Source organism: Anolis carolinensis, chromosome 1, assembly GCF_035594765.1.
Source record: "Anolis carolinensis isolate JA03-04 chromosome 1, rAnoCar3.1.pri, whole genome shotgun sequence".
Taxonomy (NCBI): Eukaryota; Metazoa; Chordata; class Lepidosauria; order Squamata; family Dactyloidae; genus Anolis; species Anolis carolinensis.
Window position 1 is genome coordinate 232,156,316 of NC_085841.1, and position 27,379 is coordinate 232,183,694.

Below are 27,379 nucleotides of genomic sequence, written 5' to 3' on the forward strand. Positions count from 1 at the left end.
ACAACAGAATAAGTATCATTTCTTACTACTTTGACAAGATTTTAAATGGTGAAATTTCATGGAGCTAGCTAGTGTCTTTACTGAATTTGACTTCTTGGAGCTTTCTGGTGCTTTATAGTATTAGGGGTACATATTGATCCTAGGTCAGAGACAGTCTTCCAGATGCAGGACTAGTGAATACTAAAGAATACTTAACTCACATTCAGTTATAAACATTGGGAATGTAATATAGGTAAATGTAAAGGTTTTCCCCTGACATTAAATCTAGTCATGACTCTGGGGGTAGGTGCTCATCTCCATTTCTAAGTCTAAGAGCTGGTGTTTTCCATAGACACCTTCAAGGTCATGTGGCTGGCATGACTGCATAGAGTGCTGTTACCTTCCCACTGGAGAGGTAACCTATTGATCTACTCACATTTGCATGTTTTCGAACTGCTAGGTTGGCAGAAGCCGAAGCTAACAGTGGGAGCTCACCCCGGACTTCAACGGCCGATCTTTCAGTCAGCAAGTTCAGCAGCTCAGCGGTTTAACACACTGTGCCATCGGGGACTCCAAGGCGTAATATGGTCTTGTTTATATGCAATGGCAAAATCATGTTTATTTTAGGGATTGTTTTTCATTTTGTGGAGGTAATATTTTCAAGCCATGGATGGATGGATCTCTGGATACAGAAACTTGGGTGCAAAGGGATAGCTTTACTCATCTTTTCATTGACTCATTCACAATTCCCTCCTGACGCCATAAATATTTGGCACAGCTCTCCTTACTGTGAAGCAAAGGGATGGCTTATCCCTTCTGCTGGGACGACGCCATCCACTCTGCTGCATCACTAGGGGATGGGAATCAGGAGGCTCTTCCAAAGTAACTCCCAGCAGCCCAAAACTATTGATGCAGAATGCTGGGAACTGTGTATCCCAAGGAGAGGATGCTGTTGTGGGTCTTTCATAAACTACTGTATAGGGAGCACTCTCTCCCTCTCTCTCAGCTAAGCGTGGAAATTATGCACTTCCCAGGATATTGTCAGACTGCAACTCCCATCATTTATTACCAAGACCTATCTGTAGGTAGATCTGGTTAAGTGAATGAACCCAAAGGGTGCTCACCAATGCTTCCTCTTCAGCCTGGAAAGAAGTGATCAGTGGAGTGCTGCAGAGTTCCGTCCTGGGCCCAGTTCTGTTCAACATCTTTATTAACAACTTAGACGAAGGGTTAGAAGGCACAATCATCAAGTTTGCAAACGACACCAAATTGGAAAGGATAGCCAATACTCCAGAAGGAAGGAGCAGAATTCAAAATTATCTTAACAGACTAGAGAGATGGGTCAAATTTAACAAAGTGAAGTTCAACAGGGACAAATGCAAAATACGACACTTAGGCAAAAAAAAAAATGAAATGCAAAGATACAGAATGGGGGACGATGCCTGGCTCGACAGCAGGACATGTGAAAAAGATCTTGGAGTCCTCATGGACAACAAATTAAATGTAAGCCAACAATGTCATGCGGCGGCAAAAAAAGCCAATGGGATTTTGGCCTGCATAAATAGGAGTCTAGTGTCTAGATCCAGGGAAGTCATGCTACCCCTCTATTCTGCCTTGGTCAGGCCACACCTGGAATCACACTGTGTCCAATTCTGGGCACCACAATTGAAGGGAGATGTTGACAAGCTGGAATGTATCCAGTGGAGGCTGACTAAAATGATCAAGGGTCTGGAGAACAAGCCCTATGAGGAGCGGCTTAAAGAGCTGGGCATGTTTAGCATGCAGAAGAGAAGGCTGAGAGGAGACATGATGAAGGTCATGTATCAAGATGTGAGGGGAAGTCATAGGGAGGAAAGAGCAAGCTTGTTTTCTGCTGCCCTGCAGACTAGGATGCGGAACAATGGCTTCAAACTACAGGAAAGGAGATTCCACCTGAACATCAGGAAGAACTTCCTCACTGTGAGAGCTGTTCAGCAGTGGAACTCTCTGCCCCGTGGAGGCTCCTTCTTTGGAGGCTTTTAAACAGTGGCTGGATGGCCATCTGTTGGGGGTGCTTTGAATGATTTTCCTGCATCTTGGCAGGGGGTTGGACTGGATGAACCGTGAGGCCTCTTCCAACTCGTATTATTCTATGAGTAGCATAACTGTTGAATCAAAAGAGTAGTATCCCCCCTGTAGCCAGCACCAACTGTGTGGAAGAGCCCTTAGAGAGGGAGGAAAGAGGGAGCAAGGAGAACAAGGAGAGAAGAAAAGAGGGGGAAAGAGTGAAAAACAGAGAGAGGGAGGGTTGGAGAAAGAAGGGAGGGAGAGAGAAAGTAGAAGAGAGGTGGGAGGGAGATGTAGAGAGAGAAAAATAGAGGGGGAGAAAGGGGGAGAGAGGGAGAGAAGAAGAGAAGGAGAAAGAGAGGAGGAAGGAGAGGGAGAGAAAAAGAAGGAGGGAAAGAGAGATAAGGAGAAAAAGAGGGAGAGAAGAAGAGGAAGGGCGAAATAGAAAGGCTGGGAGAAAGAGAGAGGAGGAAAAGGAGGGAGAGAAGAAGAGGGAGAAACAGAAAGGCAGAGAGAAAGAGAGAGGAGGGACGGAGAGAGGGAGAGAAGAAGAGGGAGAATTTGAAAGGCAGAGAGAAAGAGAGGGGCAGAAAAGGAGGGAGGGAGGGAGAGAGGGGGAAAAGAAGAGGGAGGGAGGGAGAGAAGAAGAGGGAGAATTTGAAAGGCAGAGAGAAAGAGAGGGGGGGGAAAGGAGGGAGGGAGGGAGAGGGGGGAAAAGAAGAGGGAGGGAGGGAGGGAGAGAAGAAGAGGGAGAATTTGAAAGGCAGAGAGAAAGAGAGGGGGGGGAAAGGAGGGAGGGAGGGAGAGGGGGGAAAAGAAGAGGGAGGGAGGGAGGGAGAGAAGAAGAGGGAGAATTTGAAAGGCAGAGAGAAAGAGAGGGGGGGAAAGGAGGGAGGGAGGGAGAGGGGGGAAAAGAAGAGGGAGGGAGGGAGGGAGAGAAGAAGAGGGAGAATTTGAAAGGCAGAGAGAAAGAGAGGGGGGGGAAAGGAGGGAGGGAGAGGGGGGAAAAGAAGAGGGAGGGAGGGAGGGAGAGAAGAAGAGGGAGAATTTGAAAGGCAGAGAGAAAGACAGGGGCGGAAAAGGAGAGAGGGAGGGAGAGAAGGGGGAAAGAAGAGGGAGAGAAAAAGAGGAAGGGAGAAATAAAGGCTTAGAGAAAGAGAGAGGAGGAAAAGAGGGAGAGAAGAAGAGGGAGAGAAAGCGATAAGGAGGAAAAGGAGAGAAGAAGAGGAAGGGAGAAATAGAAAGGCTTAGAGAAAGAGAGGAGGAAAAGGAGGGAGAGATAGGGAGGAAAAGAGGAAGAGAAGAAGAGGAAGGGTGAAATATAAAGGCAGAGCGAAAGAGAGGGGAGGAAAAGGAGGGAGAGAGAGGGGGGGAAAAGAAGAGGGAAGGAGAAATAGAAAGGCAGAGAAAGAGAGGGGCGGAAAAGGTGGGAGGGAGGGGGGAAAGAAGAGGGAGGGAGGGAAGGAGATAAGGAGGAAAAGAGAGGGAGAATCACAGAGAGAAAGAGGGAGGGGAAGAAGGGGGAGAGAAGAGAGGTTGCTTGCTCGCCCCGCGCCTCCTTCTCGGTGTTGCTCTTCTCTCCCGCTCTCATTCCGCAGCTCGTCCGGGCCGATTGGGCGCCTCCGCGAAGGAGAAGAGGAACAGTAGGGAGCGCCCTTCGGAGGGCAAGGGCAGGGGCAGGAGGCCTCGCGGGGAGCCAGGCGCGGGCCCTCGGGGCGTTGGGCGTGAGTGGCATGTGCGCGCGTCCGGCGCGGGGGCTCCTTCCCGGCGGAGGAGGAGGAGGAGGGGGCGGCGGCGGAGGAGGGGCGAGGAGCCAGAGCCCCGGACGGGCACGCCGCTCCTCCTAAGACTCCGGAGCCAGGATGGGCCGCCTGCCGCAGCCCCTGCCGCTCTTCCTGGTCTGCCTGGCGCAGGGCGTCCTCCCGCTCGTAAGTCCGCTTCCCTTGCCTGCCTTTCCTCTTCTTGCGGGGCATAGAAAACGCCGGGCAAGTTTGGCGCCATGAGTTTCGGTCCACGGTTTCTTCCCTCCTTTCACTCCACAACGCTGTTCTTTTTTTCCCTCATGATATGACAGGTGCCTTTTGGGGGGCGGCTTGTGAAAGTTGACTTGGTGAATTCTTTCGCTTCGAGTTGCGGTGAGTTTTTCAGGCTGTCTGGCCATGTTCCGGGAGCATTCTCTCCTGACGTTTCGCCTACATCTGTGGCAGGCATCCTCAGAGGTTGTGAGGTCTTTCGCTTCGGTTTGGCTATTTTGGCAAAAGAAAAACTTCGGCAACAGGCAGAGAGAGAGAGAGACGCGGTGATGAGGATGATTTGGGTGCCGTTTCGACTAGGAAATGTTCTCTTCAGCTTCTGCGGACCACACAACTATATACAATCCACATTGAACCGGATTATATGACAGTGTGGACTCAGGCCCCTTCCACGCAGCCCTATATTCCAAAGTATCAAGGCAGAAAATGCCTCATAATCTGAGTGTGGACTCAGATAACCCAATTCAAAATGGATATTGTGGGATTTTCTGCCTTGATATTCTGGGATATAGGGCTGTGTGGAAAGGCCCTCAGATAATCCAGTATAAAGCAGATACTGTGGCTTATTTGCCTTGATATTCTGGTTTTATAGGGCTGTGTAGAAGGGCCCTCAGATAATCCAGTGTAAAGCAGATACTGTGGTTTATTTGCCTTGATATTCTGGTTTATAGGGCTGTGTGGAAGGGCCCTCAGATAATCCACTGTAAAAGCAGATACAGTAGAGTCTCACTTATCCAAGCCTCGGTTATCCAAGTTTCTGGATTATCCAAGCCATTTTTGTAGTCAATGTTTTCAATATATCGTGATATTTTGGTGCTAAATTCGTAAATACAGTAATTACAACATAACATTACTGCGCATTGAACTGCTTTTTGTGTCAAATTTGTTGTATAACATGATGTTTTGGTGCTTAATTTGTAAAATCATAACCTAATTTGATGTTTAATAGGCTTTTCCTTAATCCCTCCTTATTATCCAAGCTTCTGCTGGCCCGTTTAGCTTGGATAAGTGAGACTCTACTGTACTGTGGTTTATTTGCCTTGACATTCTGGTTTATAGGGCTGTGTGGAAGGGCCCTCAGATAATCCAGTATAAAGCAGATACTGTGGCTTATTTGCCTTGACATTCTGGTTTATAGGGCTGTGTAGAAGGGCCCTCAGGTAATCCAGTGTAAAGCAGATACTGTGGTTTATTTGCCTTGATATTCTGGGATATAGGGTTGTGTGGAAGGGCCCTCAGGTAATCCAGTGTAAAGCAGATACTGTGGTTTATTTGCCTTGATATTCTGGGTTATAGGGCTGTGTAGAAGGGCCCAGACACACACACACACACACACACACAGAGAGACCATCTAGAAATTTGGAGGGCCCTTCCACACAGCTCTATATCCCAGAATATCAAGGCAAAAAATCCACAGTATCTGCTTCGGACTGGAATATATGTCAGTGTGGACTCGGATTACCCAGTTCAAAGCAGATATTGTGGGTTATTCTGCCTTTCTATTCTGAGATATAGGGCTGCGTGGGAGGGCCCCGGGTTGAATTAAACAGTCCAGGAAATTAGGCGGAAGGCCCACAGGTTGAGCAGTTCAAGAGTTTGGTTTCTGGTCTTTGTCAAATGATGTGTTAATGTGTTGTTGAAAGCTTTCATGGCCGGAATCACTGAGGGCCCTTCCACACAGCCCTCTATCCCAGAATATCAAGGCAGAAAATCCCACATTATCTTAAGTGTCCAACTCAGATAGCCCAGTTCAAAGCAGATATTGTGGGATTTTCCACCTTGATATTCTGGGTTGCTGTGAGTTTTCCGGGTTGTATGGCCATGTTCAAAAGCATTTTCTCCTGACCTTCCACAGATATACAGTATATGGTACAGTAAACCTCCCTTGCCCAGTTTCCAATATACCTCACCATCTCTGCGGATGTCTGCCATAGATAATAATAATAATAATAATAATAATAATAATAATAATAATAATGATATACACTATTATAATGGTATATTTATATTACATGTAATATTACTAATAATATTACAATATAGTGTTATAGTACAATATAGTGATATATAATGCTTATATTGTGCTATACGAAAAATATAATATATTGTATGTACATATGACTAGTAAGCTGCCCTGAGTCCCCTTCGGGGTGAGAAGGGCAGGATATAAATGTTGCTAATAAATAGATGTGGGCAAAACATCAGGAGAGAATGCTTCTGGAACATGGCCATACAGCCCGGAAAACTCACAGCAACCCGATGTGTTGTTAAATCTAACCAGTGGAAAACTTGGTAAAAACAACAACAGCAGACAACTTATATGCTTGGGCTGCATCTCCGCAGTAGTATGCATGTAGTCTGCTGCCACTTGAATTGCCATGGATCAGTGCTGGCATCCTTTGGCAGAGAAAGCTAAAGACTTTGTAAAGCGACCAGGTTCCATAACATTGAGTCATGGTAGCTACTAGCTACATTGGTGCCAACCTGCATTCATTCTACAGTGTAGATGGAAAAAGTTAGCTGTACCATTGCTTGCCACCGAGTTTCCATTGACAAGAAATAGTGTTTCCCTGCAGGAGATCTAATTTATTCCTAGCAGGGTGGGAACTTAGTCATTTGTTTGCCACTAGCAGTGAGTGAGTGAGAGAACCAATGAAGAGTATTGTATAACCTTGTAAGAATATCATAAGCCTTTGTGGATGCTGACTGCTACCAGACTTACATTGTTTGTCGCAAATAGAATTGCAGCCTATGCTTCTTTTGCAGAAGGAATCTAGGTCCCTTCCACACAGCTGAATAAAATCCCACATTTTCTGCTTTGAACTGGAATATATGGCAGTGTGAATTCAGATAACCCAGTTCACAGCAGATATTGTGGGATTTTCTGCCTTGATATTCTGGGATATATGGCTATGTGGAAGGGCCCATAGCGTGATTTTGTTTAAATGTCTGTGTGGCATGGCTATGGAGAACTACTAAACAATCTGCCTGGCATGCATTCATTTATTTTGTATATTTGCATCCAACTTTTCTTCCACAGTATATCGTCTTGTGGCATCTTTTTTTTAAAAAAAACCCGAACACATTGGTTGTTATTGTAGCCTTTCATAGATTGGAGTTCATGCAGTTGGTTTCCATTCTAGAATTTAGCAATTTGGATACAGGTTTGGTGTGAGATTTACATGTGAACCTGGATTATGTATTGTTACAACTCATCATTCAAATAGTAAACATGTTTATATTGTTATTTGTCACTTGTGCCTCTGGGGCCCTTCCACATAGCCATATAACCCAGAATATCAAGGCAGGAAATCCCACAATATCTGCTTTGAACTGGGTTATCTGAGTCCACACTGTCATATATTCTAAAGCAGAAAATGTGGGATTTTACTCAGCTGTGTGGAAGGGGCCAAAGTTCATCTTTGATTAATGACTTTACTATCAAATAAGTGAATAGGACTTCTAGGTCCATTTATAAAACAGTTCCACGTGCATCTTCTATCTCTTAAACCCCAAAGTAGTGTTGTATGTGTTTGTAGATATCAAACATAGTATGACTACAGAGACCGGTTTTAAATATATTTAATTGGCAGACTTTTGGGGCTGACAGTTATAGTCTGAAGCAAATGACAAAGGCTAGAGAGTTGAAGATAGAAGTACTGTAACTTCCAATGACACAGGTGAATAAAATCCCAGATTATCTGCTTTGAACAGGAATATATGGCAGTGTGGACTCAGATAAGCCAGTTTAAAGCAGATATTGTGGAATTTTCTACCTTGATATTCTGGGTTATATGGCTGTGTGGACCAGTGGCATGAAGCAGAGTATACCAGAATACAATTGCATAAAACTCTCATCAAGAAACAAATGTTTTTAAAGTACTAAATATACAACAAAGGGGGCAAAGATAATTTGTTCTCCAGATTTACTCAGAAAAGTAGTACAGACAATTATATTTAATCACGGGACTATATTCATTAAGCTCACACCACAACAGGATAAAAAGTTTTGATTTTTGCCCATGGCTGCAATTCTGGCTTAAAAGTGTGTGTGTGCGCCGTTACACTCAATAAGGAAATGTCTAATAAACCTTGAAGGGATTAGACAGCCTCCTTAAGAGCTGGATTCTAATATTACAGCATGAGTTGATTGATTAGTTTTTCAGGAAGCTTATGTCAAATTCTAATCCGTTTTTTGGATTGTGCGTGTCTTGTAATGTTGTGGGGCTTTCTTCTCTTTGGTGGGGTTTTTTTTTGGGTTGCTCTAGTACAGCAAAGTGTCGAGCTGCAGGCTTGCGATAAAGCACCCATTTTCTTTCACACTGCTTTCCTTTTTTGAACAAGAAAGCCCTGTTTACATTCTTAGGGCAGAGTTTCCAGCTAAACACTACACAGGGGTTACGGATATGAATGGAAAGCAGAAAATGGATTATGGAGTTGCTGAGCAGGGGGAAAAAAGCCAAATTGAAATACTCCCTTCTCTTTTAAAAACATAACCTGATTTGAAAGGCAGTGATTATAACTTGCTTGGTGGGACATTGGTTTTTTTCCACATTTTCCATTGTCAAAGTTGTGACTGTGACTTCACAAGAAGTGCTTTGAAGGATCAAATGGTGCTTTTGCTGAGAAAAGACACGTGCAAAGAGACAAAGTGGCACCTGTTCTGATAGGTAGAGGATATATCAAGTTGTCTAATAATAGCCAATTTTCTGTATTTCTAAAATTTTACATCTAATGTAGTGATGGCCTAAAATCCACCCATTGTATATTCCTACTATGCTCAATGAGCAACTAATGTTAATTTATTTAATCATTTATGGAGCAATAAAATCAAATCAGTGCTGTGTTTTGAAACTTATAGCTGTGCTCAGAATTAAGTTTCAAGGACTCCAGTGGGTTTGTGTCCCAAATAAAGGAGGAAAGGATCACAATATTAAATGTTTTGGCTTAATTCAATGAAGCTTAGTACCACATACATGACTGTAATGTAACTTTACTAGATTTAAGTGAACAGAGGCTAGTAAAGTGTGAAAAGGGTATGCCTAATGTTTTATCGCTATGCTGTGCCTGTCAGAACTGTAGTATTAGTAAGCTGTGACAAATACATTGTGTTTGAATATCTTTAATGTGAAAATAATACTATATAGTTATTAAATATTGGTGCAACATATAAACCACTTGGCCATACTATTTACTAGTTGTGTGCTCATTCTTTTCAGTGCTTTATGACTTGCAGGTGAGTAATGTTAATGGCTAGGTTATGTTAGAGCTACTCACAAAATCTTGTGTGTTCCGATAGACATCTAGTAATACTCTATATACAATACAATAGTAGTTAGTAAGGTGATTTAAAGGAAAACACTAAGAGGGACATCTTTAAAAATAAACTTTAGGAAATCCATAGTTGTAGAGTGTGAAACTAAATGCATGCATACAAACATTGGGAATAATGCCTTATGTCCATTAGAAAGAAACCTGCCAAATCTTCATGTTTCCTTAAATAGAAGACCCCCCCCCCCAATGTATTTTATCTATCTACCACATCTATTTGCATGCCTGTAGACAGTTCTTTTATTCAAGCTTTAGTAAGTTTTACAAAACTCCCTGCTGTTAGGGATTTAGTGAGGTATTTTAACTTTAGATAAACAATCCTGTTAGACAACAATATAATGTGTGTTTTGAATACTACACTGTACCTTTTAGAACTCGTGTTTAGCAACACCAAAAACGGCAGAGTGAGCCTTCGTGAATAGAACTGCTTCTGTGTGAAGTACTCAACAGTGCTGCATAAATATGCATAAGACTGAGCTGTATGGGTTGTGTATATACTGACAGGCATGGTGAAAAAGAAAATGGCACCTCTTGTATTATATATTTGATTGCCGATAGCCACAGAGAAGTTATTAATTTGTCATAACTTGTTTGTTAAATAAAATGGATTGTATGCCAGAACAATAATAATCAATAAAGTTATTGGCTAGAGAATAAAAAGGAAAATGCTCCATCGAATATTAAAATTAGTGACTACTATTACTTTAAATGTTTATATATATCGGTAATAGTTGCTCAGCTGTTCTATTGTTGCATTTTTCCCAATTTCAGTTAAAGAACTAGAATAGAACAGAATGGAACTGACAATAAAGAAAGTTCTTTGTATGAGAGGATTTTTTGACCCATTCCTTAAAACACTGCTGTTAACATAGAACCAAGGCGATTTACCATTTTCTTGCAAACACATATCATTTTCAAACGTTTATTCCAATTTCCCTGAACTTAGCCAAAATGTATGTTTTACAACATGGTCTTAAAATAATGAGTCACAACAGTAACACATTAAATACCAGCAAATATTTTTTTAAATGGTTCATATTGCATTTAAAATATAGATGCAGTGTGCCTTTTTAAAATATTACAGATTTTGTATCCTTATTAGAAAGGAATGCCTGTATAGAAGTATGTTCTCAGGCTGGTTGTGTTCTGAAAACACTGCATTAAGCTTTATATCTCAAAAAAGTGATGATATATGTAATAGATAGAAATACTGGTGTATCTATAAAACATATATACAACAGTTATATATGTTGCTCATTGAATTATGCCTTTTTTACTGTAGCTGGGCAAACATTCTCCTTAATTTTAAATAGCAAATTCTAGAGTTGACATTTTCTATTAGTAACAAGCAGAGTGTAACATGGGTTCGTCTTTGTAGTTCACATTTGAAATATTGTACTAGATAGGGTGTTTTTTAAGTGCTAACTTGCTTGAAATATAATTATTTGTTCTGTGTGAAAAAAGCATAAAATTTATTGTTCTGGTGCTTTGCATACAAATGGGGAGTTCTAATAAAAACTAGCTTTAAAAGGGGGGCATTTAAATGTCTTTATGCTCCAGAGATCCTTCCTAGAGTTGTCTAAAGCCACATAGTTTCTTTAATCGAAGCTGATAAAATATTTCATTCCAGATAGCATTACCTAAATTTGGATAAAATTGTTGAATAACTTTAAATACCTTTGAGACTGAAATATTTTTGTGAAACTATGAACACAGTAGGAACTGAGTATATTTAAAAATGGAATTTAGCTAGATCTTGAACTAGGTGTGTGTGTGTGTAATTCCAGGGTGTGGCTTCCCAGTCTCTGTTCCACTCTTCTGAGACCATCTCTGTCTCTTCACCTACGTGCTGAACCAGCATATGCTGTTTCTGCCCTCTTGTTTCACTATCCATCCATTACCATATTTCCCTAATGCTTCCAGATAACAGAATGATACTTCTGCTCCCATCTTGCAAGTGGAAACAGTTCTCCATCTTTTATGCATCCGCCGCACATTTATAGAATGCTAAATATGCTGCTTTTCAGATAACTGCTAACAGGGCTTTGCATACATTCAAAAGACGGAAAGAGGCCTTCCATATCATGGTTCTGGTTTCAGGCAGATCTCCAGTCCTGTAAAGACCTTCTGTCTACATCCAGAGTCCTCTGTTTACCATCTGTGAGACATAGGCTCCTTCAACACTGTCATATAATTCAGATTATAAAAGTGGATTATCCACATTATATTGTTTGAACTGAATTATATAAGTCTACACTACCATATAATCGAGTTTAGTGGGAGGGGGGCTTCCACACAGAGATATGGCCCAGAGTATCAAGGCAGGAAGTCCTACATTATCTGCTTTGAACTGGAAAGTTTCAGACGACACCAAATTGGGAGGAATAGCCAATACTCCAGAAGACAGGAGCAGAATCCAAAATGATTTTAACAGATTAAAGAGATGAGCCAAATATAACAAAATGAACTTCAACAGGGACAAATGCAAGATACTCCACTTAGGCAGAAAAAGTGAAGTGCAAAGATACAGAGTGGGGGACGCTTGGCCCAACAGCAGTACATGTGAAAAAGATCTTGGAGTCCTCGTAGACAACAAGTTAAACATGAGCCAACAATGTGATGAAGCTTCAAAAAGAAGCCAATGGGATTTTCGCCTGCATAAATAGGAGTATAGTGTCTAGATCCAGGGAAGTCATGCTACCCCTCTATTCCGCCTTGGTCAGACCACACCTGGAATCACACTTTGTCCAATTCTGGGGACCACAATTGAAGGAAGATGTTGACAAGGTTCTGGAGATCAAGCCCTATGAGAAGCAGCTTAAAGAGCTGGTCTTGTTTAGCCCGCAGAAGAGAAGGGTGAGAGGAGACATGATGAGGACCATGTATCAAGATTTGAGGGGAAGTCATAGGGAGGAGGGAACAAACTTGTTTTCTGCTGCCCTGGAGACTAGGACACGGAACAATGGCTTCAAACTACAGGAAAGGAGATTCCACCTGAACATCAGGAAGAACTTCCTCACAGTGAGAGCTGTTCGGCAGTGGAATTTTCTTTCCCCAGGCTGTGGTGGAGGCTCCTTCTTTGGAGGCTTTTAAGCAGAAGCTAGATGGCCATTTGTCTGGGGTGCTTTGAATGCGATTTTCCTGCTTCATGGCAGGGGGTTGGACTGAATGGCCCATGAGGTCTCTTCCAACTCTAGGATTCTAAGATTCTATGGCAGTGTGGACTCAGATATCTGAGTTTAAAGCAGATAAGGTGGGATCAGATCCTGGGATATAGGGCAGTGTAGATCCTTAATCCTGCCCTGTTTTACTTTGTCTATACATTTGAGGCAAGTGCATTAATTACACCAAAAAGACATCTCTAAGGAAGGTTCAGCCCTGGTGGTGAAGTGCGTTAAAGCACAGAGCTGGAGACCGAAAGGTCCCAAGTTCAAACCCTGGGAGCGGCGGGAGCGGCCGCTGTTAGCTCCAGCTCCTGCCAACCTAGCAGTTCGAAAACATGCAAATGTGAGTAGATCAATAGGTACCGCTCCGGCGGGAAGGTAACGGCGCTCCTTGCAGTCATGCCGGCCACATGACCATGGAGGTGTCTACGGACAACGCCGGCTCTTCGGCTTAGAAATGGAGATGAGCACCAACCCCCAAAGTCAGACATGACTGGACTTAACATCAGGGGAAACCTTTACCTTTACTAAGGAAGGTTTAAAAAATCGCATTCTCAGTTAGATTGGATAGCATGAAAAAAATCTTTACAGTAAATCAACAGAGCTGCCTTGGTTGGCTGGTTGCATTATGCTTTTAGGGTTTAGTTATCTTGATTTTTAGGGACTGGAAGCTAGGGCTTTTAGGGAGAGTTCAGAAGTGGTGAAGTGCGTTAAAGCACTGAGCTGGAGACTGAAAGGTCCCAGGTTCAAACCCTGGGAGCGGCGGGAGCGGCCGCTGTTAGCTCCAGTTCCTGCCAACCTAGCAGTTCGAAAACACGCCAATGTGAGTAGATCAATAGGTACCGCTCCGGCAGGAAGGTAACGGCGCTCCATGCAGTCATGCCGGCCACATGACCTTGGAGGGGTCTACGGACAACGCCGGCTCTTCGGCTCAGAAATGGAGATGTGCACCAACCCTCAGAGTCGGTCACGACTGGACTTAATGTCAGGGGAAACCTTTACCTTTACTTTTACAGACTAAATAGCTTTTGGACTCAATTATTTGTCTTTTTAGCTGTCTACATTATCCACAGAACTCTTCTCCAGCACCACATTTCAAATGATTTGATTTTCTTCCTATCAGCTTTCATCAATGTATAACTTTCATAACCATACATTGAAATACAATGCCATGGGCAATCCTAATTTTATTCAGTGATCTATCTTTACAATTCAGGATCTCGTCTGCTTCCTTTTTAGCTGCCATTTCAAGTTCTCATCTTCATTCCATTTCTTGATTGCAGCCTCCATTCTGATTAATGACTGAGATAAGGATGTCTTCATCATCTACTTTAAAATTACAGAAATCATCTATGGTCATTATTTTTGTTTTCTTAATATCCAACCATAAAATAGTCTTTGCACTTTCTACCTCAACTTTCTCCAGTAATTGTTCCAAATCCTTCCTATTTTTTTGTTACTAGTATTGTGGCCTCTGCATATCATCACTTTACAGAACTATAAATAAAACTATTTTTTCTACCCTGTTTGGCTACATTTCTTTTGTAAAGCTTGGAAATCTGAGATATCACCAGATTATGGACCTCACTGTCTGTTTAACTACTGGGGAGCTAATCATCATTGCAAGAGCTCCCACATAGCATGTGGCGGGAGGGGGGGTACCATTAGAGTACGCAAATGACTGAACATCATTTGCCTGATCCCACACCAAACCATTCCCCTCAATCACCAAAGCTTCCAATTTTCCATGTTACCTTTTTAAAAACCATAAACTTGTGTCAGGCTTCTGATCAAGTAAATCAAGTAGATAACTGCATGTTATCTGCCTCTTCTCTCCATTTAGGCAGGGCCGGCCCCACCATGGAGGCCCGTGAGGCCGCCGCCTCAGGCGCAGGTCCGGGGGGGCGCCGTCAGGCTGGGCGAGAGGCGGGGCACCGCCCTGACGGTGCCCCGCCTCCCACCCAGTGTGCCCTGGCCTTGCCCGGCCGGCTGCCGGCTGCGTAAGGCCAGCCAGGCTACAAGGCTTGCCCCGGCCAGCTGCCACAGGGCCAGGGCGCACTGTGCGCGAGGCGGGGCACCATCAGGGTGGTGCCCCGCCCCCCCCGCCCAGCGTGCCCTGGCCCCGCCTCCCACGCAGCGTGGGAGGCGAGGCCAGGGCGCGGGAGGCGGGGCCGGTGGGGGGGGGGGCGCTTTTCAGCACCCCCGCTTAACATTAAAATTTATCTCCGGGCGGCCCTGCATTTAGGCATCGTGAAGTTAGAACAGTGGTTCTCATCTTGTGGGTCCCCAGATGTTTTGGTCTTCAACACCCAGAAATCCTAACAGCTGGTAAACTGGCCAGTTTGCCAGCTGTTAGGATTTCTAGAAGTTGTAGGCCAAAACACCTGGGGCCCACAAGTTGAGAACCACTGAGTTAGAAGGATTGAACTGTCTCCCTATTACATATTTATTAACCAATACATATTGCACAGACAATCCATTTGTCCATTGTTTGTGTACACATAGTTCCTCTTAAGTGGAGAGGGGGAAATAATAGACAAGGAATTCATAATGTTAATGTAGTAACAAAATGTGCAGTTATTAAATGCAATGAAAGACTCAGAAACTGGGATGTAGTTAGTTAAGTAGTCTACAGAAGCTCACTTTGGCAATGAAAACATATTTGGACTACACCTGTCACAGACAGAACGCCACAAGATAAAATATAACAAAGTTTATTGGAGTTACAGAACCAAAAATGCCCGTAAAAGACAAGGGCTAGGCAAACACTGGCCTTAAAAGTAAAAAGAGACAAGAAAAACGTTCAAAAGATAAACCGGATTAAACCGGAGTTTAATCCGGGTTAAATCAAAACAGCTTGCTTCAGCCTGGGAATAAACAAACAGAAGCTGGTGAACAAAAAGTTCAAAGGAATGCAGCTAATTGGCAGCAGATGCTTCTCTGCTGCCAAGAGCTATGTTTGAGTAACTTAGAGGTTACTCCTCCACACAGCAGGCAAATTCCCAATACAAACACAGCAGACGAGGGTAGAAGCAGTCAGCGAAGTCCCAATCCGTTCCGAAGGTCGTAAGGCAGATGCAGACGTTTGTAGTTCACCAGTTCCAACGATAGACACAGGTAGGAGAATCCGAGGCCGTAGTCAGTCAGTCCGTAAGTCCAGAGTAAGCAGATGGCGTCCGTCAAGAAGACGACGGAAGGTCAAAGCTATTAAGATTAAGCAGAGGTTGCACAACAAAACCCCACACAATTCCTCCCGCCGTCTGAGCCCAATGTCCAGGATAACTTACGTAGTCAGCAAACGAATCACACCCGTCTTCAGGAAAACTTCCCACACAGATCCCAAGTGTTCGTCCAGATTACCTTGCCCAACGCAATTTGCTATTGCTCCCAAACCCCATTTTATGCCAGTTACAAGTCCTCATCGCTATCAGCTGTTCTCCTTAGCCCGGGCGTTTCCTCATCACTTTCCTCATCAGAACTGGAACACCTTTGACTACGCCCCACAGCATCCCCAGCTGTGGATCCCGTCCCATCCCTCCAGCTTGTCCACGGGTCTAATCCTGAAGGTCCCCAATCGCCTTCCATACTATCATTGCCAGTGGCACCCAAATCCTCCCTTACACGAGTCCATTCCATGTCATCCTCTTCCGAGCTAACCATCTCTTCCTCCATTCTCTCAGTAAACCCCTCAAAAGAATCCTCGTCAGATGGTTCTGCAAAGATATCTCGCAGCCGCTTCCTTTCTCGCTCCTCGAGAGTATCTGACTCTCGAGGAGTCTTACGCCCACGTCTCCCAGTAGTAGAGCCATGAGGCTCAACCATAACAACACCTCTTACTGTGTTGCTATATTATCTTCATTTAGTTACAGTACTAAATTTATATTGCTGTTTAAGTAGCAGATAGGAATACCACATACAAAAAAGTCATAAAAATCTAAAACAGGATCAAAGCATACAACTTTTATTGTATAAACTTTTGTGAATAAAAAAATATAATCATATCCCCACAAAATACCACAAAGGTATTTTGCTAGGCTCAAAGTTATTGCTTAGACTTTTGAAAGATTGTGCCAAGACTCTCATACTTTTCAATAGTGGGAAATTACCAAAGCACAGATAATCCATGATTGTGGGAAGACTAACTTCATTCAGCTAATGTAGCAGACACATCAGTTTATAGATTTATTGATTTGATCTCCCAAAATGGAACTTATAGAATGAAGTGAAGTACTCTGAATGCCTTTGAAATCACAGAGAATGCATCTACACTGTAGAAATAATGCCTTTTGCCACTATGGCATTGAGCTATGGCTCAATGCTGTGGAATGCTGGGATTTGTAGTTTGGCGAAGCACTAGAATTCATTGGCAGAAAAGGCTAAAGACCTTGTAAAATTACAGCTCCCATGATTCCACAGCATTCAGCCATGGCAGTTAAAATGGTGTCAAAGTGCATTAGTTCTGTAGTGTAGAGGTTCCGAGAATCACTTAAACATCTCAGGTTGGTGTTGGCATCAATAAGCATCCTCAGAAAACAAACATAATCCCTTAGGGAGAGCATGACTCTGTCTATAACAAGCTGAACAATATTCATCTGTATTGATAAACCAGTAATGAAAACTTCTTTTGTTTTATCTGGGTGGAAGTGTAGTCAATTTGCTGTTCTGCAGTACATTCTGCACATTGGGGCAAGAGTCAAATAGAAAGCCTTCTTTCATGTGTGCATGTTTTTCCACAATTTGTTATCTCTGAGGAACGGACATCCAAATTGAAGTGAAACCATCATTAAGCAGTGGCTCTCACACCCAACCCAAATGCCATATGAGAAAGATGCTGTACTTAATAGTAATGAATGTTGGATCAAGAAAGTCTCGCTCTCTTTCTATTGACAAAAATGGTTTCATGAATAACTGAATCTTCCAAGGTGACAGAGGTGGTTTAGAACAAACTGGCCTGAAACCCAACAATAAACAATGTCAGTTTCATTCATACATTATTTTAAGTATGTGTTTATAGAAACTAGGAGGCATGGAATACAAACAGCTGGGCTGGTATTCAGCGAATTATAAAACATCCTTTGTAAGTTCAGGTGATTTCAGACTTGGACTTTATGGCATAGCAAGCCACCTTTGAAAGTTCAGTGCTTTTCAGGATCTGTTGGGTCAAGGAATCTACCATTAAATAAAATTATCATAATCACCTGCATCTATCCACTGGGCATTCTCAAGTCCCTGTATATGAGTAATTATTTGGACACTAAGAATTGTCAGTCCATCTAACCACTCTTCACTTACTTTTCATAAGCACATGTAAAAGAAATAGTTGATCGGTGTTCTTTGACTTTAGCCTTTGGTTTTTTTAGTAGTGCCTACTGTGATCACCAAACCCATGTCCACAATTTCAGTTACCTCTGTCCAAAGAAAAATAGTATCTCTGGGCATTTTTTAGGTCTTCTAAGCAATTCTAAGGTATGCTTCGCCAAAAATTATGTTGGAGGGACTAGCAGATTTCTAGAGAGGATACCTCTAGGTCAGTGGTTCTCAACCTAGGGTTCCCAGATAGTTTTGGCCTACAACTCCCTGAAATCTCAGCCAGTTTACCAGCTGTTAGGATTTCAGGGAGTTGAAGGCCAAAAATATCTGGGGAGCTCAGGATTAAAACCACTGCTCTAGTTCCTCCAACACAATTCTATAGTATGATGGGACTTGAACCAAGGTAATTTAATGACGTTCAGTTGTATCTGCAATTCCACATAACCATAGTCCAACTAGGGATAGATCCCTTGCAGACATGGAGATCTTACTGTATTAACATAAACATGTGCTTTAGATTAGCAATGCATTGCATGAAGAAACACATTTTGCTCATTTCTTAATTTACTGAAATCCATTTTACTGGATAAACCAGTATGGTAGCATTTTGTCTATATGATTTACCTCCTCTGCTCCATATCTACCAGCTTTTATGTTTGTGAAGGCATACAATGCAAACAACTGAGCTGTGGTATGTTTACTTTGTTGATTTTGAATGAAAGAAATGCCACATTTACCTGTGTATGATACTCTATTTCAGCTGCTGCACCATCTTTTCTAATGTAAGGAAGGAAACAGTAGGTGCTCAATTCTAGCCCCATAGTAGTCTTGCTCTTGGAAACCAACATGTCCAGTAACAGACCAAAACTGTTTTATTATATTTTGGCAATCTAAGTTGGAGTTCATTTTTTTTAGTGAAGGATTTACACAATAAGGAATGACATAGATTAAATTGCATTCAGGGCAGACCTGTAAAGTATATGGTAGATGCCACTTCTTGATTCTCATTTTGGGTGAAGCTTTGGGATTTGTGTACTTCTGCTACAGCTGACATAGGAACTCTAACCTAGCACATCTAGTAAGCATTGGAAAATATATAAGAAATTAGCTAAGGGATATACAGTAATTGTATATTTTATGTATCCAGTGGGTTGGGGCATGGGCAGATCTCAGTGTAAAGTGTCATGGAACTTCCTCATAAAGGATTTATTATTTTTAAAATTCTTTTGAAGTTGCCTCTTCTTTCCCTTTCGGTGCCTTATAAAGTCTGCCACCCATAGATCTGTATTCAGCAGGGTAAATTATGTACTCGACATGGAGTCCAGGCTTGCAGAGTTCAGCTATTGGGAAGAAAAGAGAAAACAAGCCAGCAAGTGCCTGCTTTAATTGGTCCAAAACCAAAAAAGATTTTTGCCCTATATTTAGAGCAGTGAATCAGTCTGTGCACCCGGATTAGGAATCAGGTAAATACTGAAGGCAGCAGTTTTCATTATTTGGAACTGAAGACCTTCTACTCTGAACTACTGCATACTGTAGTTTCTAAAGGTTCTTCTGGGACCAAGAAATAAGCTCCAAATTACAGGTTGAGCATTCCTTATCCAGAATCCCAAAATCTGAAATTGTCCAGATGGGTGCCGAAAGTCACAACATCTTCGCTCCCTGATGATATACAAACTTTGTTTCATGCATAAAATTATTACAAATATTGTATAAAATCATGTTCAGGCTATATGTATAAGATGTGTATGAAGCATAAATTAATTTTGTATCCAGATATCTCATTATGTATGCATATGCAAATACTGGTATTCTAAAATCTCAAAAAAATAAATTAAAACACTTCTGGTCCCAAGCATGTTAGATAAAGGAAGCTCAACCTGGATATGCTAATAGCATATCTATTTGTTGTCGAAGGCTTTCATGGCCGGGGTCACAGGGTTGTTGTATGTCTTTCGGGCTGTGTGGCCATGTTCCAGAAGTATTCTCTCCTGACGTTTTGCCCACATCTATGGCAGGCATCCTCAGAGGTTGTGAGGTATGGATAAACTAAGTAAGGAAAGGAAAGAATATATATCTGTGTAGAGTCCAGGGTGTGGCAAGAGTCCTTTGTCACTGGGAGCCAGCATTAATGTTTCAGTTAATCACCCTAATTAGCATTGGAAATGTTTTGTCTCTTGCCTGGGGGCATCCTTTGTTCAGTCAACATATCTATTCTCCAAGTCTCCATTTTTGTAGGTTTTTAAGCAGAGACTGGATGGCCATTTGTCAGAAGATGCTCCATGACAGGGGACTAGACTAGACTAAGGTCTCTTCCAACTTTGTGATTCTTAAATATTGAAACTCCAAAATACACATCTAATACACCAGCCAGGATGTTTTAGTGGAACACATATCCACCCCAGTAAAATATTATTCTGAAGTGCTTGTGGATCCTGCAGTAGTTCTGTACACAACTACCTAGTTTTATTGCTCACTGAATGATTTCTTGTTAGTTCCAAGAACCCGTGTTTTGACAGATGGAAGTCCTTTCCCACTTTTGACATTCTGGTGCTTAGTCAGGCAGAGGAGTCACAGCTGACAGGGAAGGCTGCTTCCCTCTAATGCGGAGAGCAATGACTGTGTCTGCTGTGATATTCCAAGGCCAAAGACCATCAGGCCAAAACTGAAGTCTGTCCAGCAAACAAAACAAACTTCTTCATCAGAATACATGTTTATTTTGTATTTGTTTTCAGACTTCTTACCATTCTTTTTGCAATCCTTTTTAAAAAAAGTTTTATGGGGTAACAACTCACTGTTTTGTAGGTGTTCGTATAAAGATAAAAATAGGCTATAGCTACCAGAGCTGACCTTCTGTATCCGTGGATTCTAGATCTGTGGACTGAAACATCTATGGCATATGTGTATACCCAATAAGTAAACCTCGATTTTTACAATTTTATATATGAGGCACCATTTTATTATGCCATTGTATATTATTGTTGAATCTCAGAGTTATACCTCTCTGACCATAAGACACCACACCAACTGAATATATCAACAAGCAGTTTATTGAAGAATATATATAAAAGCCAAGCAATAAAAAAGATTAAAAGGTAAAGTCTCGAAAGGTTTCTTCAAAACATCAGCAATAGTCCACTGCTTCTAAGATACAGGAATAAATCACAAGGTACAAGGTTGTAAAATCCAAAAACACAAGGCAGAGTAAATCCCAAAAGACAAGGTATGAACTTGGTAAACTGCAACCAGGAAAGAATATACTTGGATTCAAAGAGCAAAACTTGGCATGACAGGAGAGCATGAACAGGCAACGTTGACCCCAATAAAGTAACAGGCTTTTCCTTTTGCCTTATAAACCTCCTGAGAAAAACACATTTCATTTCATTTTCTCAGCAGATAATTTATCTGTTCTTTTTTCTTGAAGACAAATTGACCGACGAAGGAGCTGGGAATTCTCTCTCTGTTTACAAAAGTCTCACCTCCTATCTGCCAGCTCATTGCCTTCTGCAACTGCATCTGTATCTGAAGAATCTCTCTCAGAAAAGCAGTCCCTTTCAGGAATTTGGCCTTGAGGCTCTGGTCTCTGTTCTGCAGAAGCCTCTAGCTCTAAGGCAAGCCTGTCAAGACTATCATCTCCATTGCAGTCACGCACAGGCCCAGAATCAGACACAGCCTCAGAAACCTTATTGATATCGGGCACTAAAACAGGTAACACAGACTGAACTACAACAGTAATGGGACTTGGAAATTTATGGATTTTGATATTCATAGGAAATCCTAGAACTACATTCCAGCAGATATCAAGAACCCACTGTTATTCTCTTCAATGATTCCATTCTCAATTAATTTTGATAAGCGTGAGTTATACAATGTTGCAATAAAATAACTTATTTGATGAATAAGATGTCACCCATTTATGTATTATTTTTGGAAAACAGATGAAATAAATTGCACTGTCTTTCTTAGAGCATCTGGTGGTCTTAAGGACCAGCACATATAATTGCTACTGTTTATTAGTGGGGAAATTATGTAACCATATGTTTGATTTAGCTGAATGTGACTCCAAATAAAACAAAAATAATTATGAGATTAATTTGAGGATGACTGGAAAAAATAAATATTACATTTCACCTCACTAAAGGTCTGCAGTTGCTGTATTTTGCTATGTCAGTTCACCTTAAAATCAATAAAAGTGAGTAGTCTTCACCTGATGAAACTGGAAATTAGGGATAGGGATTAAAGCACGTTAAAGTGCAATGCAAATATGTTTCAATCAGCAGATTAGATGTTATATAAACAAGATAGGGTTAACATTGCTTTTAGTCCTCTAAAACAGGCCTGCACAACATGTGGCCCCCAGGCCACATGCTATCCACACTAGCCATTGGTGCATATCGCAAAGTGCTGCTACTGCTCTCCCCCTCTCTTGCTGCACATCCTGCTGTTGCAAACTGCTGCACACCCCAAAAAGGAAGGATGGTGGGAGGGAGAAAAAGAAAGGGAGAAATAAAGAAAGGTAGGAAAAAGAGGGAAGGAAATAATAATAATAATAATAATAATTATTATTATTATTATTATTATTATTATTATTTCCTTTTAATAATAATAATATTATTATTATTATTATTATTTATTTCTTACCTGCCTCTCCTCACAGCTTGAGGCTAGTTACAACATTGCTAAAACACATAATGAAAATACATAATCATTTAAAAACACTCCATAGAATACACATATTAAAATATTTCCATAAAATACATATTAAAATACTCAAAACAAAAGTTAGACAGAGTGGAAGTTTAGATTCATAGAATAGTAGAGTTTGAAGAGACCTCATGGGCCATCCAGTCCAACCCCTTGCCAAGAAGCAGGAAATCGCATTCAAAGCACCTGTCAGGACCCTGGCTGCAGAGCACCAATAACCTTACACAGAGGCCAGTCTCTATCTAATATCTTTATTAAAGAAATATATAAAATCAATAAAAACAAGTGAAGAATATAGTTCAGAAGCAGACCTTTCAAAAGAGGTCAAATATAGTCCAAAAATGTATTGTCCAATATAAGATATTAGAGTTCAAAGTTTTAATCCACTTGACCGAAACACACACTTTGCCAAGCAATAGTGTGGGGAATTAGCAGAGTCCTAGAGTTCAATGAAGCTTGACAACAAGGCTGGAATTAAACTTGATTCTTGGCTAGATTCATAACTGGAAACAAAGGCAAAACATGAGCGTGGAGCAGGGTCCGTGGTAAAACTGCAAGGCTAGGCAAGGCTTGAAAACTTGATCCGAGAAGCAAGGAACTGGGGTACGAAGTCCACACACGATCTCTCTCCTGAAGCTGATCAATTGACTCCGCAAAGAATTCCTCACGCCAACCACCTATATTGGGTCTCGTTTTCCCGCCAACAGAACTCTTTCCCTAGAGAACGAGAAGCGAAACCCAACTCTGTCCAGATGTGTGACTCCTTAGAATTTCCCAAGGGAAGCAAGCCTAATCAGCTTGATTTCTGGCAGCAATGCGTAAACTCCTCCGTTGAGCTTCTCTGTTTCCCCTTTCTCTGGAATAAGATTCTTTTCTGGGAAACGGGGGGGAGTTCTGCCCAAGGCCTGTTTGGCTGAATTCTTGAGGACAAACATCAACATCCTGCAGGTGAAAAGACTCCGGCTCTTGCTGAACCGGCGAAAACCCCATGTTTTCCTCTTCGTCTGCCACAATAGTACTAGGAACAGGACTACAAGGCCCATGAGTCATCACAGCACCCCTGACAGATGGCCATCCAGCCTCTGCTTAAAAGCCTCCAAAGTAGGAGCCTCCACCACAGTCCGAACAGCCCTCACAGTGAGGAAGTTCTTCCTGATGTTCAGGTGGAATCTCCTTTCTTGTAGTTTGAAGCCATTGTTCCGTGTCCTAGTCTGCAGGGCAGCAGAAAACAAGCTTGCTCCCTCCTCCCTATGACTTCTCCTCACATATTTGTACATGGCTATCATGTCTCCTCTCAGCCTTCTCTTCTGCAGGCTAAACATGCCCAGTTCTTTAAATCTCTCCTCATAGGGCTTGTTCTCCAGACCTTTGATCATTTTAGTCGCCTTCCTCTGGACGCTTTCCAGCTTGTCAACATCTCCCTTCAACTGTGGTGCCCAGAATTGGACGCAGTATTCCAGGTGTGGTCTGACCAAGGCAGAATAGAGGGATAGCATGACTTCCCTGGATCTAGATGCTACACCCCTATTTATGCAGGCCAGAATCCCGTTGGCTTTTTTAGCAGGTGCATCACATTGTTGGCTCATGTTTAACTTGATGTCCACGAGGACTCCAAGGTCTTTTTCACATGTACTGCTTTCGAGCCAGGCACCCCCCATTCTGTATCTTTGCATTCCATTTTTTCTGCCGAAGTGGAGTATCTTGCATTTGTCACTGTTGAACTTCATTTTGTTAGTTTCGGCCCATCTCTCTAGTCTGTCAAGATCATTTTGAATTCTGCTCCTGTCTTCTGGAGTGTTAGCTATCCCTCCCAGTTTGGTGTCATCTGCAAACCTGATGATTGTGCCTTCTAACCCTTCGTCTAATGGGCTAACAGCAGGAGCTCACCCCACTCCCCGGATTCGAACCGCGACCTTTTGGTCAGTGAGTTCTGCAGCTCAGATGCATTAATCCCTAGGATTGCCAGGTCTTCTCACATTTGCATGTTTTCAAACTGCTAGATTGGCAGAAACTGGGGCTAACAGTGGGAGGCCACCCCTTCCCCAGATTTCTGACATCGAAGAGTGCTGTTAAAAGTAGAATGGCAATAGTAAAGTGATATCTAAAGGAACTAACAAGTAAGTTAAAATCAGCAGGCAACAACTAGGAGGCTTATAGGGTAGTTCAGCAGATATTTGTTTAGAATGTGTATAGGTAAGGTTGTATATGGTAGATAGAGGTGTGTTAGTTTTTGTTCTCTATTGTAGTGGTTTTTCCTTCATTTTAATTTGTGTTCTTAATTTTGTTTTGTGCTGTTTAAGCAGATTGTTTAAGGTTGCCCATGAGAGTCACCTACAATGACAAAACATGGATCAGAATAAAACATTTGGTGACAGGAATAGAAAAATATAATGAAGAATAGGGAATTCATATCATTGTGCATTAAGTGATAAATATCAAAGGATTGTTCTAGTTGTAATAGAAGCTTTCTGTGACCAAACTGCAAAACAAACTTCTATCACCTTGAAAATAGGTTACTCGGGTAGAAGAATGGATAAAAAGATTTAAAGTGACAAAACCACCACGGACAAGTATGTAGCAATTCTCAGACAAACCTTTCTGAAAGAATGAGTTACAGAAATTGAGTGATAGTGCACTTATTTGAAACAGAACTGTACTTCACCAGTAATGAAAGAAGCGCATAAAGGGAAAGGATTGTTGAAAAGGACTGGATAGAATAGAGGAGGAAAGAGAAAAGTGGGAATGGAGCTGCTTCTTAATAAAGTCCTACATCTGCTGTCTTGCATTTGAAAGGGAACTACAAGCCAAAGTAAATGTGATGGTACATGGAACCATGCATTCCATGTTTATGCTTTTAAAGATGTATAAAACGAGGACAACCTTTTACTGTAGCCAGAGGAAGCAGACAAAGAAAACTTTAACCCTTTCTTCCTCAATACTTCAGGTCCTGAAAATAACCCCTTCTCTAATTCCAATCCAAGTTGAACATCCCATGTCCAAAAATTTTAATTAGAAATACTCCAACATTCAATAATGTCCAGATGGGTGACTAAAATATTGACACCTTTGGTTACTGCTAATTCAATATAAACAAACCTTCTTTCGTGCACAAAAATATTAAGAATATTGTGTATAAAATTGCCTCTAGATTGTGGATATATGATGTATATGAAACATAAATGATTTTTGTTTTTAGATTTGGATGCTATCTCCAAGATATCTCATTATGTGTGTGTATTCAAATACAGGAATTCCAAAACATAGGAACTCCAAAATCGGGGGTGGGGGGGGGGGGCAAACTATCTCAGGCAAGGAGCTTCACAGTTAAAGCATTGCTACAGATAAAGCCCTGTTTTGTGTATCCTATCACCAACTTCATTTAACTGGGTGATGGGACCAGGTATCCTCTGAAGATCTCAGTTTTTTAGCAAGCTAATGTGGGAGGAGTCAGTCTTTCAGGGTGGTTTCAAACAGCAGTAAAGTCTGCATCAACCCGGGACTGGTGTGCGGCTTCAACCCTCTAGTCCGCACATCACCCCAGAAGCCCACACTTTTCACAGGTCCTGTCTACATATCCTCCCGGTACCCAGGAGAACATGGAAACAGCCCACACTCCCCCTTAAAAACTGGAGGAAACAGTAAAAATAACTTACTGGCCTTCATTAGACTTCACAGCACAGTCCCTGGGATGTACCATTAAGTACCATTGGTTTTTTGCGTGTAATGGTACATCCCAGGGACTGTGCTGTGAGGTCTAATGGAGGCCGGTAAGTTATTTTTACTGCCCCCCCGCCCCCCGTTTTTAAGGGATTTGGGGAGGGCGTGGTGGCAATCTCACACTTTCTGGGTCCAAGAGCCCTGAAGGTGTAGGATGTGTGTTTGGACAGGCTGCAGGGAAGTCTCGGGACTCCCCGTGGTTCTGTCCACACAGGGCCATAGCCCATTAGACTCTGATCTTTCAGAAAGGCATGTGTCTAATGGGCTATCAAATTAATTCGCTGCAAACCAGGGCTTTCCTGGTTTGTGGTGAATGAATTTGTTTTTCTGTAGTACATCATCTGGACGGCCCACTTTAAAGTGTGGGAACTCCCGCTTTAAAGGAGCTGTCTGGGTGCGCCCTCAGATGTCCTTGATCCAACTCATTAATGACTTTGTAAGTCAAAACCAGAACCTTGAAATGAGCTCAGAACGCAAAATGGAAGCCAATACAGCTCTTGCAAAGCCAGTGTTATATGATCTCTAAAATGCATACCTGCTATATGGGTGCTGTATTTTGCACTAGCTGTAGCTTCTGAACACTTTTGAAGGGAAGCCCAATTGTCATCCCAATATAGTAGCCTAATTGCTAAGGGAAAGTAGAGACAACTCATTAGAAAGTTGTAGAAATATCTTTATTTACAGAAACCTAAACTACATTTCTTACTAGAATTCCATAGATGAAATATACATATTTCCTTTAAATAGAAAATATTTCTGGTTTATATACATATCATATAACAAAATATATCATTGATATATGTATCAAACAAAAGATAAAAAGCAGATAGGTACATGATAATCAAAATTGTCATCAACATGTAATACTAAAAATGCATATTCTCATGTAATTTCCATTATTTTTCCTCAAATTAATTTTTTAAGAAATTCAGAAACAACATCCTTGTTGGTATGTAGGGTGAGACTGATTAACTTAAGGCCCTCCCAGACAGCGCCCAAAATGCGGGTCCTGAACCAAGAAGGGCACCCACTGCCTCTTCAACCCCCTCCCCCTAAAAGTCCTTAAAATAAGAAACTTATCAGGCTGCCATGATACCT

The 27,379-nt window shown here is 41.9% G+C and overlaps 1 protein-coding gene and 1 long non-coding RNA gene across 3 annotated transcripts in view; one reads left to right on the forward strand and one right to left on the reverse strand.

The window, feature by feature from the left end:
* The window catches only part of LOC134294904 (uncharacterized), a 49,440-nt gene extending 46,741 nt beyond the window's left edge, over nucleotides 1-2,699 (reverse strand). For both annotated transcript variants that reach the window (XR_010001524.1, XR_010001525.1), the window contains exon 1: nucleotides 1,104-2,699. This is a non-coding gene — a long non-coding RNA (uncharacterized LOC134294904). The remainder of the gene's footprint in view (nucleotides 1-1,103) is intronic.
* A 349-nt stretch (nucleotides 2,700-3,048) lies between these two features.
* nxph2 (neurexophilin 2) overlaps nucleotides 3,049-27,379 on the forward strand; it is a 61,517-nt gene continuing 37,186 nt past the window's right edge. The window contains exon 1 of the mRNA XM_062966823.1: nucleotides 3,049-3,953. Within this exon, the coding sequence (XP_062822893.1) occupies nucleotides 3,888-3,953 (66 nt within the window). The 5' untranslated portion in view covers nucleotides 3,049-3,887. The remainder of the gene's footprint in view (nucleotides 3,954-27,379) is intronic.